We start from the raw sequence: 19,593 nt of genomic DNA on the forward strand, positions 1-19,593 counted from the left end.
GTGGTGGTGAATGAAGGTAAATTAGGTCATTCTGGAGCCCTTAACTAGTTCTGTGAAGACCAATGAGCGTCACCGGTGAGATGACAACTCCTTAAGGTATGTGCCCCTAGCTGGATGAGATGCACCTGCAACAAGATGCACAAGCACATTTGAAGTCATGCGCAGAGCCTCAGAGCTGTTAAGGGACAAACTAACCGGCGTTAACTTGGCTTTTTCAACTCTGTCGCAGTGACAACAGAGCCGAAACCCTGGGTCCACTCCGTGCCAGGTAAGTGACTGACAACAACAGGTTCGTCTCACACAGCCCGCATGTGGAGACATGTTAAAGACTCAGCACGCCTCTGCGCTCATGGCGCTGTGCGTAAAAGTATTCAGACGCATGTTTGTCGGCTTTACAGATCTGAGAGTCACTTTTTATCAGCGTGATTTTGTGTGACAAGACTTGACATCTATGTCCTATCAACCAAGACAATCTGAAAGCAAGGAGGTGGGGGGGTGGTGATATGGTGGCATCAGGTCGCTGTCATTGTGTGCAAGTGTTTTAAATAATTCAATTTTGCGACACAGCTTCGCTCTTTAAAGGGTATTCTACCACTTAATAAAAGAGACTCATACGTGCACAAAGGTTTCTGTTCATTGGCATGACTGCACTTCTCCAGCTTAACCCTCCTGGTCAAACCAGTTCTGTTGCAGTGATAATGACTTTCCTTGTGTTGCTGCTGGATCTTTTTTTCATGACATTTACCGCCGAGTCTCACATCATGTTCTAGTTTAACCCTCTGCAGACCCACACAAGTTGTATATTTTCCCCCCAGTGTGTCTGAAATGTGTGTAACATCAATCTACAGGAGGGTTAAAGAAGTTTCACAGAAGCACATCTCTTTATTTGAGCAGCGCAGCAGCAGAGCAGATGGACCAGGTATCCAACCGGTCAGGAGTGGGCACTGATGATGTTTCAGATGAGTTTACATGGAGCTCTGATGAAGAACAGGTAAGGTAACAACAACCAGACACTACACTGTTCCAGGAGCGCAGCCAGACGTTGTACACAGTCAGGGCTCAGCCTAAGCCTAGGGGGGAACCAGGGGCATGCTCCCTCATTTACAGCCACTAGCCTATATGCAGTATTTTCAAGCCTGTTGAGATGATAGACAGCCTAAAAATCTGGACATCATTTGGGAAAAACATGGAAAAAAAATCATCCTGTTGAGCCTATATTCTATGTTGTATTTAAGTGTTATTCAACTGTCATTCTGAAAACAAAACAAATCCCTTCCACTGCTGAATCAGCATCACAAGTGGTTGAATCACTCTTAAGTTATGTTTTGATTCTGAAAGATGAATCTGCGTTGATTTCCTCATGTTTCATAAACTTTAAACGTAGTTTCAAAATTGTTTCAACGCTGAAACAGATCTTTCTGAAATTTCAGTCCTGATTTATGAGAATTTTTGTTAACTTTTTAACAACCATCAGAATTAAACATTGATTCAATGTTGTTAAATGTTGAAACAACAACTGACATAATTTCAACCACATTTCAAAATCGAAGGTCGGTTGTGTGCTGGACTAAGTTTCACTCCTGCCATCTAAAGGAGGCAAAACTACGCTGGAGTAGGGTTCACGGAATTGATGATTAGCTAACAAGTCTGCTATATTTAAATCTATCCCATAAAAATCTGTAATTGAAAAACAAGTATCCCCAACAATTAAGGGTGTGTGCTTTGTTTCAGGGGATTTGGGTGTCCCTTGCCAAATAGATTGAGCATCAAAAACTCAATTTATCTGCATTCTGATTTCTTTTATGCACCATTTTGTGCATTTTCTGCATCAATATATGGTACAAATGTCTTTAATTTTGACAAAATACTTGTCCTCTTCTACTTTAATGATTTTATTGGGTGGGGCAAATCCACATGTTCTAATTGAGTGTCCTCTGCGTCCACCCAAAATCTACGCCTATGCCGACAATGCCAAAATAAGATAAGACAGAACTTTATTGATCCCGTGGGTAATTGCTGAAATGTGGTGTAAATAGTCTGAACTGGATGATAAGGCCAACAGAACAACATTCACTCAGTCATATTAGATTTGTTAAGTGGATGGCACAGCAGGATCAACAACATGAGCATATATTATTATTATTATTATTATTATTATCTGAATGACAAAGTTGAAGGTATTTTAAAAACCTAAAAGATTCAGGGCTTTTTAGAAAACATTCAGGGCTGGGGCACCTGAAGCCACCCCCCTGCTCCGCCCCTGCACTGTCCCAGTTAACATAAAGCTCCTGCTGCTTGTATATGACATTTAGACTTCTTTCATACAATTCAGTAAAATCATGCACTTCTACTATAACCTCTAATTATCTGTGACATGGAAAACCTGTGACTGCCCTCTTGTGGGTCACACTCATTACACCATGTGTCACCTCACACAAGTGGGACTGCTGTTGCCTCTCTGATGCAAAGCCCAGCAGGCTCGTAATGCTGTTTATCATCTGCGCAGACTCACAGGAGATGTTGCTCATGTCTCTGTCTTGCTCTGTCTGTCTACTTCTTTTACCCTCCAATCAGAATTATACACATCTTATCATTTGACAGAACAAATATGCCATATCTTAGTAATGTCTCAGTAATGTTCACATGTCCTCCACCAGAACTCTGACCCTCAGGGACAGTGTCTCGCTGCGCCACAGACTCCTCTGCCGACCTACAAACAGAGGTTTGATGAATTTAAGAAGTTGTTCAAAGAACTGCCGGAGTCAGAGAAGCTCATAGTGGGTGAGTGACAAAGACTGCTTGTTCCATGATACAGATATTTATTTTATTACACTTATATGAGTTAATTATCTTCTTACAGAGATCCAGTAATTCAAATTTCCATTTTTAAAAATCTGCACACCATATTTTATGCCATGAAATTACAAAATACTCCGGTATTCAGTGCAGTTATGGTCTCTGGTCAAATAAGAACCTCCTATCATTCGATCAGTGAGAGGTCACAGGCCAATATTTTAACCAAACTTACACACTAGTCAGTAAATATTAAAACCCAAGACTACTTGTTTTATAGCTACACTGTTGCTTCAAACAGAAAATGATCATGTTTGATCCTGCACTGTAACTCTGCATGACACCGACAGCGACTCTGGAAACCACAACTTGACTAAAGTCTAAGATAAATGTTAAAAATCTCTGGAGAAGGTGAATCACAGTACGTCTCTCACCACAGTGGCCTGTTTTATAAATACAGTATCACAGAACACCTCAGGCACACTCATTTGTATGGATGATGTACCTCCTTTACATATTTCTCCTCAGACTACCCATGTGCCCTTCAGCGGGACATCCTCCTTCAGGGACGCCTCTACCTCGCAGAGAACTGGCTCTGCTTCTACAGCAATGTGTTTCGGGGTACAAAGGTAATGAGAAAGTAGAGAACAGACAGAAGAGGGGAGAGTGTATAGTGTAGGACAGGGGTCAGCAACCTTTACTATCAAAATAAAATCTGTCTGGAGCTGCAAGACAAACGCTACTCATTTCCATATGATTTTATTTTTTAAATCCGCTGGAGAAGGGCTTAAGAGCTGCATGTGGCTCCAGAACCACAGGTTGCCTACCCCTGGTCTAGGAGCACAAAGGGTTCACATTCATGTCACTGCAAATGTGTGGACAAAGCAACAAAATAAAGTGCAGGAGTATATTTTCTTATAGGTGACATATGCATGCTTCTTCTTTAAACTACATCTCAATAATGTTGGTTTATTATCTTTAAATAATAGCTGGCTATTTCACACTGTTAATACTTTACTTGCCTTTTAAAAGTGGGAGAAAAGATAAATAGTGTGCCGAACCTTAAAGGAAAAATCTGCTCTAGAACACTAGATTAAAACAACTGCATTTCTGCCCCTCCTTTTGTTGTGTTTTTTGTGTTATTCCCTCAAAAGGCGACTTTAACAAACACAGAGAAATGTACATTTTGAATGTTTTCAGCAGCACTAGACTAAAAGTGTGTACACATCCAGGCAAAAATACTCCGGTTCAAAGAGACCGTAATTGAGTTGATTGCTGCCTCGACAAGAAATACCCGTTTTCTCTTTTACATTTGCCTGAGGAAGATCTTGAGATCAAAATGTTGCCTTAAAGGAAAAGAGATGTAAACTATTTAGTTGGAGCCGACAGTGTGCCGATCTCCTGTGTGAACTTCAGCCATACAAACCACAAGATAAATATCCTATTTTGGTGTCAGTGAGGAATTCTAGTTTGCAATCATGTGCAACAGATGAACAACAGCTGAGCTATAACAGGAAGAACTAGGAAGATACAGTAACTGCAGTCGACCATATGATATTGCAGCAATGCTGCTGAGCCGTGAGTTCACGCCTCCTCCTGGGCGAGTTACTCAAAGTCATAAGACGTCGTCACAAAAGAACTCTATCTGACAACATAATGGATTTTTTCTTTATAGCACTCTTTGATAAGTGCTTTAACAACTGTAACCTTTCACCTGTTTTATAGATCACACTGACTCTTAAAGACATTGTGACTGTGACCAGAGAGAAAACAGCTCGGCTGATTCCCAACGCCATCCAGATCTGCACGAGCACAGAGAAGGTATAATGTGTCAGAACAGAAGAGAGCAGAGTTTGTTCCCCGTGTCATAAACACATCATCAATCACTGTTTCTGTCTTTCTGTCTTCACCTGCAGTTCTTCTTCACGTCCTTCTCGGCAAGAGAGAAGAGTTACCTGGGTGTTTTCCGCATGTGGCAAAACACGCTGCTGAACAAGGTAAAGCTCTGCTCCACTGAACTGCTATTAATACAGTCTCCTATCTACAGACACTGATCAGTGAGATTTTCATACTCCATGTGGGAGTAACCGCTGTTCATGCAGGTTCAACAATAGTCCCTGTTTCAGACCTTCAGTCACGTGTGTCCACATACCTGCAGTCATTTCACATGTATGACTGTCATCGCACAGACTTTGCTGCTGTCCAATGACTCGACAGCTGTGACTATAGCTCTGTGACTTTACCCCATTATGCAGCACTTATCTAATCGGTCCAGAGTACATACACTGCCCTTGTCTTCCCTTTGAGGTTATCATTGCTGCTCTGCTATTGCACTGAGGGGGAAGATCTGCACACAGCGGCACAGCAGAGTTTAATCATGAGGCCAACAGATACAAGCTTTTATTTATTGTTTCACATAATGACGTGTTGTGTTTGGCATGATTAAGCTATATGCATGTCAGGGATGTGGTTGAAACTAAACAGCTGAGCCACCATATTTGTGTTCAACCACATCTTTGCATACATTGGCTGTGATTCAGGAGCTAGAGAGGATTGTCCACTGATGGGAAGATTGACTCGTCCAGTCTGCATGTTGAACAGGATACTATGTGGAGTGTGTGTGAATGTTTAACTGAGTAGCAGTTGGCAGCTTCTATGGTAGTATATGAATGTGTATGTGTGGGTGAATGTGACAAGTACAGTCAAGTGTTTTCAAAAGCAGAGCCAATCATTTTGGGAAAACCTCCAGCTACTCTCAGTAAAGATGAAAAATACCTACTTACAATCTTGAGAATCACAGCACTGAAACAGATCACCAAAGAGTGGAATACAAACGAACCCCCAGATATAATGAAATGGAAAGGTATGATTCAAGAAGTAAAATCTATTGAGAAAGTGACTCACCAAATAAGGATTAGGAACTTGATAGAAATAAATCAATGCCGGCAGACACCATTATCACTTAAAACTTGATGGATTACCATTAATCTCAGTGGGCCCAGGCTTGAGCCCTTGCCAGTAAGGGTGCTTTCAGACCTAGAGTTCGCTTGCTTTGGTTTGAATCAGGGACTAATGTTGTTACAAAGATGCATAATTGCCAAGAGTTGGTTTGTGTTCTCCTTAGAAAAATCCAGGAAGTAAACAAAACGTTGAAGAAGAGTACACTTGCAAGATAAATGTGACACTTTCTAATGTCACAATGGAGGGACAACTACGCAGGTTGATTTTAGCGCTGCTCATCGTGGACTATATTGCTGTCATTGTTCATTTTAGTCAAACCATACAGTTTGAAAACGAGGCGCGGCTCCAACTAGAAAACAATGTTTTGATGCATTGGATGTGCTGAATGTGCATATTAAGGCAGTACAGGAGGAGGTGCACATTAATAATCCTCCAGGACTGTAATGTGCTCATGTTTAACCCAAACAATGTGTCATGTGACTGCAGTTGGTTCAGATCCAGGTCTGAACAAGTTCTCACCACAAATAAACTACACCAGAGTTTGTTTGTAACCAGACCGAGACCACCTCTTCAAGAAGGTCTCGGCCCGGTTGTTTTGGTGCACACCTGAGTGCAATTGCTGTGTTCACACCTTCCCAAATGAACCGCACTTAGGGGGCAAATGAACTTGAGTTCAATTTAACTGAACCAAACACGGCAGCAAACCTTAAAAAGTTTAACAGGCAATTCATTTTTATATTTGTATGGTTAAATATTATTTATTTACTCGCCCCTGGTCTCTTGTTTTTCTGCAAAAGTAGCCCCTTTGCAAAGCAAGTTGAGAATCCCTGATACAGAGCATTGGCAGTATGAACACATTAATGTGTTTTTAAGAGGAGAAAGCAGGCAGCAATGCTTACACTAGACTCCCCTTATAGACAGGCACTATAGCAGCCTGTACCCACGGGGGTGTGAGTCTGCCGGGACCTGCAGCACAAACACCTGTATATAAAAACATCACTAGAGTTCATTGACCTCTCCAGGTGTGGCCATGGGGGCTGATTTACATGCTGCCTTTCACCGCACAGAGCGCACTTGACGCTCCGCTTGTGTCGAAGCTCAAACTATTAACGGAGTCGCTTCTAAACAAAGGAGCTTGTCTGGCCGTGCGAACTGGCGGTGAACCGGACTTTCGACAGGTAGGACGAGCTTTTATTTACCTTTTATCGCGGTGTCAATCTGGGCGGCGCGTCTTTACGCCCCTGCGCTCGCTCCGGGGACTTCCTGAATGTGCGTCCAGGTTCCAGACCACTGTGTGACAGCCTGCTGAAGCTCACAGCCGCGGGGGAAATGTCCTCTGACAAGTAAGTAAAGTCTGTGTGAGTGAATCTGAAACTTTCTCTCGGTGTTAGACGCGCTAGTGCGGCTCCATATGGAAATACGCGTTTATTTCCCGTCGGATTAAACACGCCTACAGTGATAGAGACGGGTTTTTTTTAATCACTGTGCCATATGGAGCAGCACATCTTGGTTTTGTAATTTTGTGAGAGTGAGCTTCTCCTGGTTGTCAACACAGAAATGTAATCTGAATATCCCAGCGGTCACAGAGACAATAAGGTTTGCAGGTTGTTTGTCACCCATGGAGATAAGACTGTAAATTATACTGTGTGGAGGCTGGATGTCCCTAGGTTACCACAAACTACTCCAAACTCTGAGTCACCTTGAGTTTATTGTTCATATTGTGCTTTCTATCTGTCAAAGCTTAGTTCTTATAGGGCAAGAGCAAGACATTGCCTCACTTGATGTTTCCATGTCTTTGTGATCTCTGTTTCTACCACACATTCAGCCTCTGACCAGCTTGGAGTTGTGGCAGATGGTTAAACAGCATTATGGGTATGACCTGGGCCTGAGCCATGAAGAGATGGAGAGTTTACAGCTATCAGCAGAATCAAGCACGCCGACCAGGTGAGCGAGCTTCCATCTGCACCTTTCACACAGTCACAGTGCACTGTAATTTAACACTACCTGTTTGTCTGCAGCCTGACAGTGAGGCCTGGTGGTGATGATGGTGGTATAGGGAGGCTCGAGCGCCCTCCTTCCCTTCGCCTCAATGGGATGGAGCATGTGCCTTTAGAGGCTTCCACTCCTCAAGGGGAGGACTTGCCTTCCCCCATCGGCTCACAGAGCCCTCCCACTGCGGTATTACTTTTGTTTTCATCATTGTTTCGTCTGTGTATGCATGTCTTAATCTTTTCACACCTCATTGTTTGTTTTGTATCGCCTTCCAGCAGGATGACTCTCGCAGCACCCCGTCTCAGAGGCGCAGCCCAGTTCCTTCGCTGGACCGCCTCGCTCCAGAACGGATGTCCAAGTGCTCCTCGCTCTCTCTTGACCTCAACGCCAACGAGAATGACGCGTCTGAGCAGAGCGGTTCAGAAAGCATCGAGGATGGTAAGAGGAGGCACTGGAGGATACTTGAGCTCATGTCTTGTATTTTTGTGGTTTCATATTTCCCCTCTCCAAATTTTTTGCTTCATTAGTGGAGGAGCGGGTGGGTTTGTCCCAGGTGCAGGGTCGACTTTATCTAAACAAGGTGTTCCACATCAGCGCCAGCAAGATGTTTGAGCTGCTTTTCACCGACTCCAGCTTCATCCGCAGGTTCATGAACATCAGGAAGACGACCAGTAAGTATTGAACCTGTTTTAATTTAGATTTTAAGGCATAAGCAGGAGCTCTATACACATTAAATCTGTTGCATTGCTTATGTAAGGAATAATGTACAGTGAGCAGGTTAATACTGTGAAATAAACCCCATCAGAGTGATGCAGGATGGTGCTGCAAACGCAGAGTACCACGTACAAACTGCTGGCAGCAACGCTTGTCTGTATGACCCCTGTTAAAAAAAGGAATAGAATTATTTTCAGCCATCCCTGAAACTGATTAATCCACTAGTACTTGCCAATAAAAGCTTCCACGTGTACCATTCAAGTTGAACTTTGTGTTCTCAGATGCCAGCTCTACTGCTTGGCAAAAAGACGCCTTGGGAAACATGAAGAGGAGTCTGAACTACACAATAACCATCAGCAACCCTCTGATTGGCAAGTTCTCCACCGCAACAGACAACCAGGTTTGTTTACATCCGTGTGTGAATAATGTGTGAACGCCTGAATGGATAAACAAACACATATTTGTACTCCCATTATCTCCCAGACGCTGTACAAAGAATCCAGGGATGGTCAGTATTACCACGTAGAGTCCGAGGTTTACACTCATGACGTTCCCTATCACGACTACTTCTACACGCAAAACCGGTACTACATCATAAGAAACTCGAAGCGGAAGTGTCGACTAAGGTAAGATATTATTACCATAATGTGACTTGTACTTTTTTTTTTAAGTGACTGCAGTTTACAGTGTCTGTTGTGCTGCCAGGGTCTACACTGACGTGAAATACAAGAAGCAGCCGTGGGGCCTGATCAAGTCCTTCATCACCAAAAACTCCTGGAGCGGCATAGAAGATTACTTCAGACAGCTCGGTAAGTGGAAAGCTGTCCCTGTTGCCTTTTCTCAGCTTGTGGTTTTATTATGCCTTAGTTACAACATGATTGAGCTAACTGGAGTAGTTTCATGTCGTATCCGACAACGGGAGGCTTTTAACAGATGACGTCCTGATGTTAGCTTTGCTGCTGCTGTTAGCTGTCTCTGTCAGCTGATGCTTTCTCGACATCGTGATTTCCCCACACTGAATAAATACCACACATAGCAACACAAAACTGCTTTGCTAGCTCAATCATGTTGTAACTAAGATATCCGCTGGAAAAAAAATTTTTTTTCACGGACCGTTTATTGAGTTATTACAGACACCACTAACAGCTAACGGTTAGCCCAGCTAATCTACGACAACCATGTTATTAATTACAAAACGTCACATCCCACCTTGAGTATATCCAATCAGCACCAAGTAAACCCCAAGCCCCAGCCAGGCGTTTCTCGCGGCCGTTCTGAGTACCTACTCCGAGGCAGGGACTTGTTTACCCCCTGTAAAAGTTCCGGAACTCTGTCCTTCGGGGGTGGTTCCTGAAAAAATTACCCCAAAGTTCCTGCGGTGGAAACGGGCCTCATGTTGGCGACAGCGGTGGCTGGAGGCATTGTGTTTTGGGGTTGTCCGTCCGTACCATTCTTGTGAACGTGGTATCTTGGGAATTGCGTAAGGGCATTTCTTAAGATTTGGCACAAATGTCAACTTGGACTCAAGGATGAACTGATTAGATTTTGGTGGTCAAAGGTCAAGGTCAGTTATGGAAATATTCACAAAAATGTCTAATAGGATAAAAAATAATGAAGTGATGACATTTCCCATCCAAATGGTCAAAGGTCGGTGTCACTGTGACATCATAATGTTCTGCAGAAACACTTCTCTGGCCATAACTCAGGAACAGAAGGTGAGAGATTTGGTCAGATACTGAATTTGTGACACTAATTTTGGGTGTCCATCTTGAAACTGTGCTGATTGTGTAGATCTTCTGAGCTGCCGGGTGGAATGTGTGTGTGAAACGGTACGTTTTAGAATATGTAGCTTAGTTGCAGCAACATTATTATTTGAAGCATTGTCAGCTGTCATGGTTACAACCTCTCCTGTTCCTCTGATAGGCCACCACAAGCTGATCGATTTTGCTGATATTGAGCCTCAGATGATTGTTGTTGCATCATATCATGAAGCTCTACGAAGTTATTCACTGAAATCATACATGTCAGTGCGGTGATTACTTCCATTTAACCCCCAAAGTACCCCTAATACAATTTATTAAGATCTTTCATAGTCTTCACTACATGTATGAGTCAGGACATGGATGCAAACTACACCTTGACTGGTTGGTGGAGGCAGTAATTCCAGTTTTATCTCTGATCTGATATCAGCTGTTTCTACTGGCACACATCAGGCTCTGCAGCAGTGAATAATATTACAGCTGCCTTTATGAGAAAAGGAATATAACGTGCAGTCTAGCCTGCACCAGCCTGAAGCTATCAGCCATTTAAGGTACACTATGCTTAAATGTCTTTCTTGTTTTTAGCAGTACTTGTTTAATCAATCAGTGTCTAAATACTCGGACACTTAAAACACATGGTGTTTTTTCTGTCCTAACCGTTCTCATTCTGCCCATATTTGACTCTTTGTGGCCCTGTGTTGACACTGTACAGAGATGGAACTGCTGGAGGAGGAAGCAGAGATGAATCAAGGAGGTGGGGACTCTGGGAAGTCGGGTGGGCTTCGGAGGAGGAGGCGGACTTACAGCCGGACTCTGCCAGAGCACATGAAGCCCAACAAGCAGTACGGGCAAGACCCTGAACAGCACAGAGATGGCAACATGGGTACATGATGTTAACTGTTTATAATGACTTTAAAGGAATGGGTTTGCTGAGAAGATCAATACCACTCTTATGTCTGTCTGTTAGATATGAAGCTACAGCCAGTAAACCGTTAACTTAGCTTAACATAAAGCTTGGTAGCAGGGGAAATGGCTAGCTTGGCCACCAGCACCACTTAAACTCACTAATTTACATGTTGGTTGTGTAAAGATGACAAGTTGTGGCTTTGTGGGAGTTTATGTGCTTGAAGTATCAACTTTCTGGTCGCTAGGAACACACTGTGCCCATCCAAGAAATAGTAGATTATTAACAAGACATAATGTGTCAGTGAACATTAGAGGTGCTGGTAGATGGATTTTGGCAGGCCAGTTGTTTCCAAAACACTGGTAGGCATTGGTGCTGTAAAGTTTAGTTGATTAAAACACACATTAAACATGGCTTAATAGCGACAATTTCAAACACAAGTACACAAATCAGCTTCACTATAACTCGCAGCATTCACAGACAAAGCACTTGTCTTTATCTGGACACATTTTCCCCACAAATACAACATGCTAATGTTTTTAGCACGAGCCTAGGGCATTTTACATTGTATAAATTAGCTAGTGGCTAGCAGACTTTTCCTCTACTCATATGAAGCCAGGGACAACAGCAACATTTAACAAAGGTAATGTTACAAAATTGAGCTCCATTACAACTCACTGACAAGGTTCACTGACAAAACAACTGTCTTATACTAAACACGTTTACCAAACAAATACAACATGCTAACATTATTAGCACCAGCCTATGGCATTTTACATTGTATAAATTAGCATTTTCAAAAAAGTACCAAAATGTTCAAATGGTGATTGTTGTGCATCAAACATCCAGTCGCACTGCACTGTTGAGAATTTCTTATTGCGGTCGTAGCAACTGTAAAGCATTGAAAGCAAATGTTAGTTGTGCAAACTGTATGCCAGACAACAGACACAGCTCTATAGACGTGTAGAGTTAGGTTACTGTCTTACTGAGTTGCACTCTTGACACACCCACAAAACTGCAACGTTTATACTGTATCTCAGGATGTTGCAAGATGTTGCACATCATTGGGAGGAAATATCCAGGAAAATGTCGCAAACCAGTGCAAAATGTCCTCATATTGATGACTTTAACCCAGGTTTGTTTTTTTCTTTAAATATATAATTAATTAATTGATCCATCCTACTGCATTTCAGGCCCCATAGAAATGAACGGACCGCACAGATGGAACACCACGACGATAGTGGCTGGAATGAGTGTGATGTAAGTTAACAACCTGGAAACACACTTGTGAAACAGTTTGATTTGTATGGTGTATAAATGAAAATAATGCCTGTATTTTGTGTTGTCAAGGAGAGTCATCCATCTAAAGTTGTCACTCGGCCCCCTCTGTCTCTTTCAGTCTGCTGATTCTGACGGTGATGAATCTGGGTCTGTTTTTCAAGTTGTGGGCCATGGAGGATGTGGCCCACCGCATGTACCTGAGCACAAAGCATCGACTGAGGGAGAGGAGTGAGGCCAGGTTAGATAACTCTCTGTCCCTTTTGCATATGCATATTCCATCTGATCTTCCCCCTTGACTCATCATCTATCACAGACAGTAACCATATAGTTGCCACAGTCACTCAGAAAGCAGAAGTCTCGGTGTGGGTGGAGAGGGGGAACGGGTTAGTCTTCCTCCACTTTTTTATTATGTCTGTGGCGTTTCAGCAGCCCACATACAAGAGAGCTCTTATTCTAATGACTCAGTGTTTAAACTGCTGGTTTGTCAGCCTCAGTAACGGTGGTTATGTAAGTGACTTGCATCTGTGCTCCTCCACACTTAGCCCTCCTCTTTCATTTCCTTCCTTCTTGCTTTCTGCCTGCCTTCTGCTGCCTTTATGTAGCACATGTGAACGTCATATTTTGCCAAGGGCATGGGTTTTGTTTACACATTGGTGAGGACACATATGAAGCTGGGGATCTGGGAGTGTCAAACACTTAATTTTTTTGCATTCTGGTAAATTTTTTTGGACCAATTTGTGCCTTTTCTGCATCAGTTTATGGTAGAAACGTCTTTATTTATTGAGAGGAAAAACAAAATTCAGGCACCAGGTTATAATTTATAATATAGGATTTTAATGGAACATAATGCATTAAGGCAGTGTCATCATCTTCTCAGTAGACCCACCCCTCGCTCTTCCACAGCATAAGCCTCTCACCCAAATATGAGCACTCCTGGCTCCAAAAAACAGTGATGGTGATGGTCGTAATGCCGAACTTAAGGCTTCAAAACAGGAGTCTGCAAACCAATGGGTGACATCACGCTAGGTGGTGGTGATCAAATATGAATCAAGATTCTGTTATTGCATATTTCTCACCTCAATTATTTTTAGAAACATATTTTAGTGTACTATTTAGTTGTAAAATCAGAAAGTCTGTGACCCGGCTGCCATGTTCTCATTTTACAGCTAAACAGTACACTAAAATATGTTTCTGAAGGTGAGAAATAGCCAATGCAGTCACAGAATCTATATATTTGATTAGCGCTGCCTAGTTTGACAGTCTGACCGCAGTTTACGAGCAGTATCATCACAAATATGCTATGTTTTAAAAGTGGAAAGTAGTCACACACTGAGAAAAATAAATCATGCACAGAATATATATATATTTTTTGATGCATCGATAATCTTTTTATTGTCGCATTGCAGCCCTCTGAATCAGAACTGAATTATGAGGTGCCCAGAGATTCCCACCACGAACTGCAACCAAATGGTTTCGCTCCTGTATGCACTCTCATGTGCATCTTCAGATTTAATTTACTGCAAAGTCTTTTCTCACAAATGCTACAACCAAGTGGTTTTCCTCTTCTTGCAGAGAAATCGTCTCTCACAAACGCTACAACCAAATGGTTTCCGTCCCGTACGGACTCTCATGTGTCTCTGCAGAAGGCTCTTGTAGCTGAATCTTATTTCACAAACGCTGCAGCGCCATGGTTTCTGTCCTGTGATAGATGATGATGGTCGATGTGAGTCTGAGCTGCTGGCTGCCTCTGTTTCCATCTGTTGAGCTGAGCTGCTGGCTGCAGCCTCTGTGCTCTCCTCAGTTTGGCTTTCTTCATCATCTTCACTCTTGGTGATATCAGCCTCCTCCAGTCCTCGAGGCTGATCTCCCGCCAGACTGGTCCAGAGGTCCTGCTGTTTTTCTTTAATGTGTGGGTGCTCTGGGTCCTCCTGGTCCAGACTGGGGCTCACCGCAGGGGGAGCATCTGCAGGGAACACTGAAACACACACAACAAGAAGTTTGAAATACTATTAGTTTACAACCATTTTTGCAGAAGAATAAGAAAAGAGATCAACAGTAATGTGAAAGACAGAGTTCCCTTAGGGAGTGTAAGAAAAAAAAATGCAACTGAGATGTGACTAAAACCCATGAAATGAATATGAAGACTGAGAGTGACACTAAAACTGTACAAACCTGATTGAACTTTGGTGTTGGAAACAGCATCCGGAAGTTTGCGTCGTTCCTCATTTTCTTTTAAACGAGATACCTCCTCCTCATAATCCGTTAGTGTTCTGTCAACCAGCCCAAATATCTCTTCAGTGACTGCATCCAGCTGCTGCCTCTGTCCATCCGTCTGCTTTGACATGGTGCTAAACACAGAAACCTTTTCTCCAGAGAAATGTCCTCAGAGGTGACTAAACAGTAAAAACTGAGTCATAACAGTTTGGTCTCTTACAAACAACTGCTGCTGTTGCTAGGTTACGACCCTGCCAATCCATTTTCATTTCATAACTTTAATAATAGTACCTGTACCTAAGTAGAATTTTGAGGTACTTGTACTTTACATTACAGTAGGCTATTTCAATTTCATGCTACTTCATAGGCTACTGCTACTCCATTACATCATGGAGGCAAATATTGCACCTTACTTAATTTTTTCTTTAATCATTAGTTACTTTGGAAATTCAGATAATGCAAAACATAATTAACTTATAAATTATGATGCATTATTAGCACTCAGAACTTTATAGGCCCTACTTATACCACACTGTAAAAATACTCTGTGTAAAGTAGGCTTAAAATCTTGCATTGAAAACCTTACATAAGTAAAAGTACAAAAACAATGTTGGCATAAAGACATACAGCATATCCAAGGTAAAAGTACTCATTATGTAGAATGGCTCATATAGTACATTATTGTATAATAATTATTGATGCATTCATGTGTTCATGACATTAATATTGCAGCCACAGACTGTAACAATAATGACGAAGCTACCGTGACGTCACACATTGGTTTGTCTTCTCTTTGAAGCCTCGAGTTCGGCCGTCGCCATCTTTGTTTTTGTGGAACCATTAGTGACCATATTTGGCGTTGTGGAGGAATGAGGGGTGGCTCTGATGATGACGCACTTAATTATGCATAACTTTAGGCCTTAGTAAAATGAAAACGGGTGTCTAATCATCAGCCGGCACTTATTTTACTCAGAAATCCAATTTTTTTTTAAATGGTTTGCCTCTCATTCACATGGTCTAGTCCAACTTAAATATCACAGGTAACCAACAAAGGCTAGTGGGGAGTTTAGGCAACAAAGCCAAAGTGTTAAGTTTGTATGCAAATATAGTTTATCTTTATGGATTATAGTGATGCCGAATTGACAAGAATACTGTCAACATATGACACATTTTATCCTGTGTTTCCAGACTTATGTGTGTTTGAGGACACACAAGGAATTGTTAATGTGTCATATTTCTTAAAGGGAGTTTGGTGCAATATTTTTCACCAGGAGCAGGATGAGAAATGAAAGGAATCCCCAGTCTTTGAAAAATGTTATAGTGTGTGACTTAAAACTCATATTGTCTTCAGATGAGAGAGGGTGTCAGACTTTTGTCTTTTAAAGGTATTTTCAAAGTCTAGTCTAGTGCATGTTAGGCGTTAATGAGCCAGCTTAGTGGTGCACTGATGTGATAGCCTTGCAGAAAAGTGAAACTGAAACTCAAGCTCCAGCTGCCATCTTAACTTTCAGATGGTTCTATTTTAAAGATGATCTTTCCTTTCTTACTAATGTGCCCCGGAGTTTTAACTCAACAAGGACATATTTAACATATTTCCTACTGTAAAAGTTAGAAAAACAGACAGGTGTTTTCTCAGTGTTAGTGGGGACATGAAAAGACAATGTAATGAATTTTGCTTTCTTTCTGTTGGCAGCTTGGCCTCGGAATATGGGCCCAGACAGGGACCAGGGTTCAGGAGCCCAGAGGATGCACAGCTGCTAAAAACTGTACTACAGGACTCCATCAACCTTTTAGAACAGGTAGGATGAGCTGGGAATGCATTGTATACATGAAAGGTCTGATTGTACTGTAGCTCCAGTGTGGCCATGACTCTGCAGTGCTTTGTGCAAAGTAATGTAGTTCATCATAGATTTTTGACACATAATTAGAAAGCAGAATTTAACAACCAGCAGGTGTCCATCACATAAATTCACACCTATTTTTTAACATTTTTTTTAACACCTTAATCAGGTTTTCTAGCTGCTGACTCATTTCTTCTTCTCCTCACAGCTCCGCAGCTCCCTGCTGGTGCTGCAGCAGAACTTTGCGTTGGCCAATCGCACAGCAGCACCACAGTGATGCTTCACACTGGAGACTACACAGTGCCTGTCTCCAGCCCCGGAGGGGGGGGGGGGACAGGACTGCAGCAGTGAGCTGCCTCTGAGGAAATCTCTGGTATCCAGTGGCATTGCCATGTAGACGCGTCCCCAGACCCCTGACATGCCGTGTGTTGCCAGGGGTTACACATCCCAAAGCCTGTGGCGGGGCATCAGGTGCCAGGATGTTTTTAAACCTGCTGCGGGGACAGAGTTACATCAGTCGGCTGCACACGGAGCAGCAGGTTTAGATTTCTTTAGGGTGCTATTGTCAGCTCCCTTGGCTGGCTTCTTTTTCACTCTTTACTTAAATAGCAGCATTGGATTTTAGAAAACTCTTTACCTATGTGTCGTCTTATGTTCTTATGAGCCTTGTGCCGCACCAGATGAACTTTTGGAAATACTTTTATTTGCGTTTTATTTCAGGGAAGTGAATCAGTTATTTAAAAGAACAATTTTCTCTCTTTACAGTTTTGCACATATTTTAATTTTTGCACAAGTGCCTTGTAGATTTGGCCTGTTTAAATATATTTTGGGATTTTTATTTTTTCCAATAAAATTGAAAGGATCAGAGACTCTCTTTTGTAATCATAGTAATTCATCCTTTTTTGTGTATGTAAACTGCGACATTAAATTTACAAATTGCAAATAAAAAATATATGTATATATTTTATAATACTGTATATGAGCCAAATCTGGTGTACAGATATACTGCTGATGGTGTGCCTTTCTTCAGACGACATATTTAATATACTTGATTAATTTTCTTCACTCACCTGTTCATGTGTAATCACAGTTTTATGTGCTTTCTTTTTCTACACTGAACCAAGTAAATAACTGGGTGTAAGGTCAGTGAGACTATCTCAGGTTATTGTAGTACTATGTTGTCACACTGTCAACACTAGATGCACGTTTGTTCTGTGATTTCCAAATTTACATGAACACTAGTCTTTATTTTCCCAATTGTTGGTGACACGCCGCTTCAGTTGCCTTGAGCCTTGTTAGATGTTTACAGTGTTGCCATCACTCGTGTCTGTGCATCTTTTTGTTCATCTATTCTTACTTAAAAACACTTCTGCAAGCAATCCCTTGTTTAAAATCGGTTCCTGTTTTGTACATTTTTAGCATATTGTAATTTTAATAAACAAGATTTCTTGCCAGAATCATTACTTCATTACTTGTTCTGACATTTTTAAGGTACAATATATTACAGATGCATATGATAATTGTCATTATTGATGGGTCTGCTATTTATTTTCTTTGACAATTGTTATTGTCAAAATGTCAGATAATATAAATGTTAATGAAATATTAGCCTATAAAATAGTAATGTCCATCACAGCAACTGAGGTATTTTAATGTCTTGTTTTGTGCGACTAAGTAACCATTCAAAACAATATTAACATAATATTATTCACAAGTACTGTAGGTACTAGTTTGAGGTACTTTAACTTGAACATTTTTTTTTTTTATCATACCACTTTCTACTTCTCCACAACACTTCAGAGGGAAATATTAAAATTTTTATTTCACTACAAATATGTGATAAATTACTAGTTAAGTAGCAAATTTAGATTTTTGCACACAAACCATATGAACATATTCCATTTTTCTCATTTTCCTGCAACAACATTTTATGGTTCCAGCTTCTAAAATTAAGTACTTTTATTGGTAATATGTACATGCATGTTTCTGATTGTATTCAGACAGTGTGATAGTTTTTTTGCTCAAGTATTCATCATTTATCAGAATACAGACCACATAGAGAAACTGCAGGCTAAAACAAGCTCATAATCATACACTGGCTATTTAACAGTTTTGGTTCATCATTCTTAAAACTGGACAGTGCAAGTTGGTGAAATAGCCACAACTGCACTTCTTTAAGGAACTTACTGAACTGAGAGTACTGGAAGTTATTCTATTAAATCAGGTTCAGTGATTCTTTTTTTCATAGCTGATGCTGGCAGGAGCAGCACACTGTGTCCTGTATGCTGCTGCTGGAAAAAGAAACGGAAAACTAAACAGGAGTAAAGCCAAATGTCTCTTTGTTGCTTTATCAGAGGTGAAATACAAAACTACTAAGACTGTGTTTAATTATTGAACAGTAGCCTGTCCTTATTTACTCCTAGAGGAAATACTATATGTCATCTATAGGCCTAGTATCCTTAGGATATATGATAGTGGCAGCGTCTGCAGCGTCTGCACCTTCTACACCGTCTACACCGTCTCCCGCTGTATACTGTATGGAATTATCCCTTTAGGAACTTCTATAAAGTTTCATTTTAATATCCAGTGGTGTAACTAAGTGCAGTTACTCGGACACTGTAATTCTGAGTGCTTGTACTTTAAAATGGTAATGTTATATAATGTATAGTCAGTGGTGTTGTGGTATTTGATGAGGTGGGTGTACTACTAGGTAGATACGTGGATTAATTGCTGAACAAGCCTACTAGGCACAGGTCCAGGGGTCCAAATTGTCAGGGTGCCCCCTGGTCTTTATCTGCATTTGTCACTCAACTCACTGTAATGTGTTCCAACCAGGAAAAGACAGGCAAAGCAGCTGTGAATACATGCAACACAACCAAAAAAAAAGACACAAAATGATACAAAACACATAAAGATGTGACGTGACTACAAAGATCTTGCTCTTTGTGTATAAATCACTCTGTGGCTCAGCTCCCAAATATATCTCTGGCATGCTTGTGACATATGAACCTTCTAGGATCCTTAAGACATCTGGGGCCGGCCTACTGACCGCCCCAAGAGTCAGAGCAAAACATGGTGATTTGTTATCATGCAGCACAAACCAGGAATAACCTCCCAGATGATGTTAGACAAG

The 19,593-nt window shown here is 41.5% G+C and overlaps 2 protein-coding genes across 5 annotated transcripts; one reads left to right on the forward strand and one right to left on the reverse strand.

The window, feature by feature from the left end:
• Positions 1–126: 126 nt before the first annotated feature.
• gramd1c (GRAM domain containing 1c) lies at positions 127–17,917 on the forward strand. Of its 4 annotated transcripts, XR_007570727.1 has the most exons (19): positions 127–268; positions 895–991; positions 2,658–2,781; positions 3,322–3,422; positions 4,519–4,614; positions 4,710–4,790; positions 7,580–7,698; positions 7,773–7,932; positions 8,022–8,184; positions 8,274–8,417; positions 8,742–8,860; positions 8,944–9,086; positions 9,166–9,269; positions 10,933–11,103; positions 12,318–12,384; positions 12,524–12,643; positions 16,313–16,418; positions 16,669–16,931; positions 16,969–17,917. XR_007570727.1 is itself a non-coding variant. In XM_050057179.1 (18 exons), exons 2-18 carry the CDS (start codon positions 911–913, stop codon positions 16,735–16,737), a joined length of 1,968 nt encoding a protein of 655 aa, XP_049913136.1. In that variant the 5' UTR covers positions 127–268; positions 895–910; the 3' UTR covers positions 16,738–17,917. The 4 variants fall into 4 exon arrangements, 3 of the variants coding, with proteins under 3 accessions (XP_049913136.1, XP_049913138.1, XP_049913137.1); XM_050057179.1 differs by having other exon boundaries at positions 16,669–17,917; XM_050057181.1 differs by having other exon boundaries at positions 8,025–8,184; positions 16,669–17,917.
• Positions 12,685–16,299, reverse strand: LOC126398017 (zinc finger protein 394-like). Its single transcript, XM_050057182.1, has 2 exons — positions 14,578–16,299; positions 12,685–14,380 (listed from the first exon to the last, which is right to left on the reverse strand). Exons 1-2 carry the CDS (start codon positions 14,747–14,749, stop codon positions 13,947–13,949), a joined length of 606 nt encoding a protein of 201 aa, XP_049913139.1. The 5' UTR covers positions 14,750–16,299; the 3' UTR covers positions 12,685–13,946.
• Positions 17,918–19,593: the final 1,676 nt, after the last annotated feature.

This window comes from Epinephelus moara, chromosome 11 (genome assembly GCF_006386435.1).
Source record: "Epinephelus moara isolate mb chromosome 11, YSFRI_EMoa_1.0, whole genome shotgun sequence".
NCBI classification, from domain to species: Eukaryota; Metazoa; Chordata; class Actinopteri; order Perciformes; family Serranidae; genus Epinephelus; species Epinephelus moara.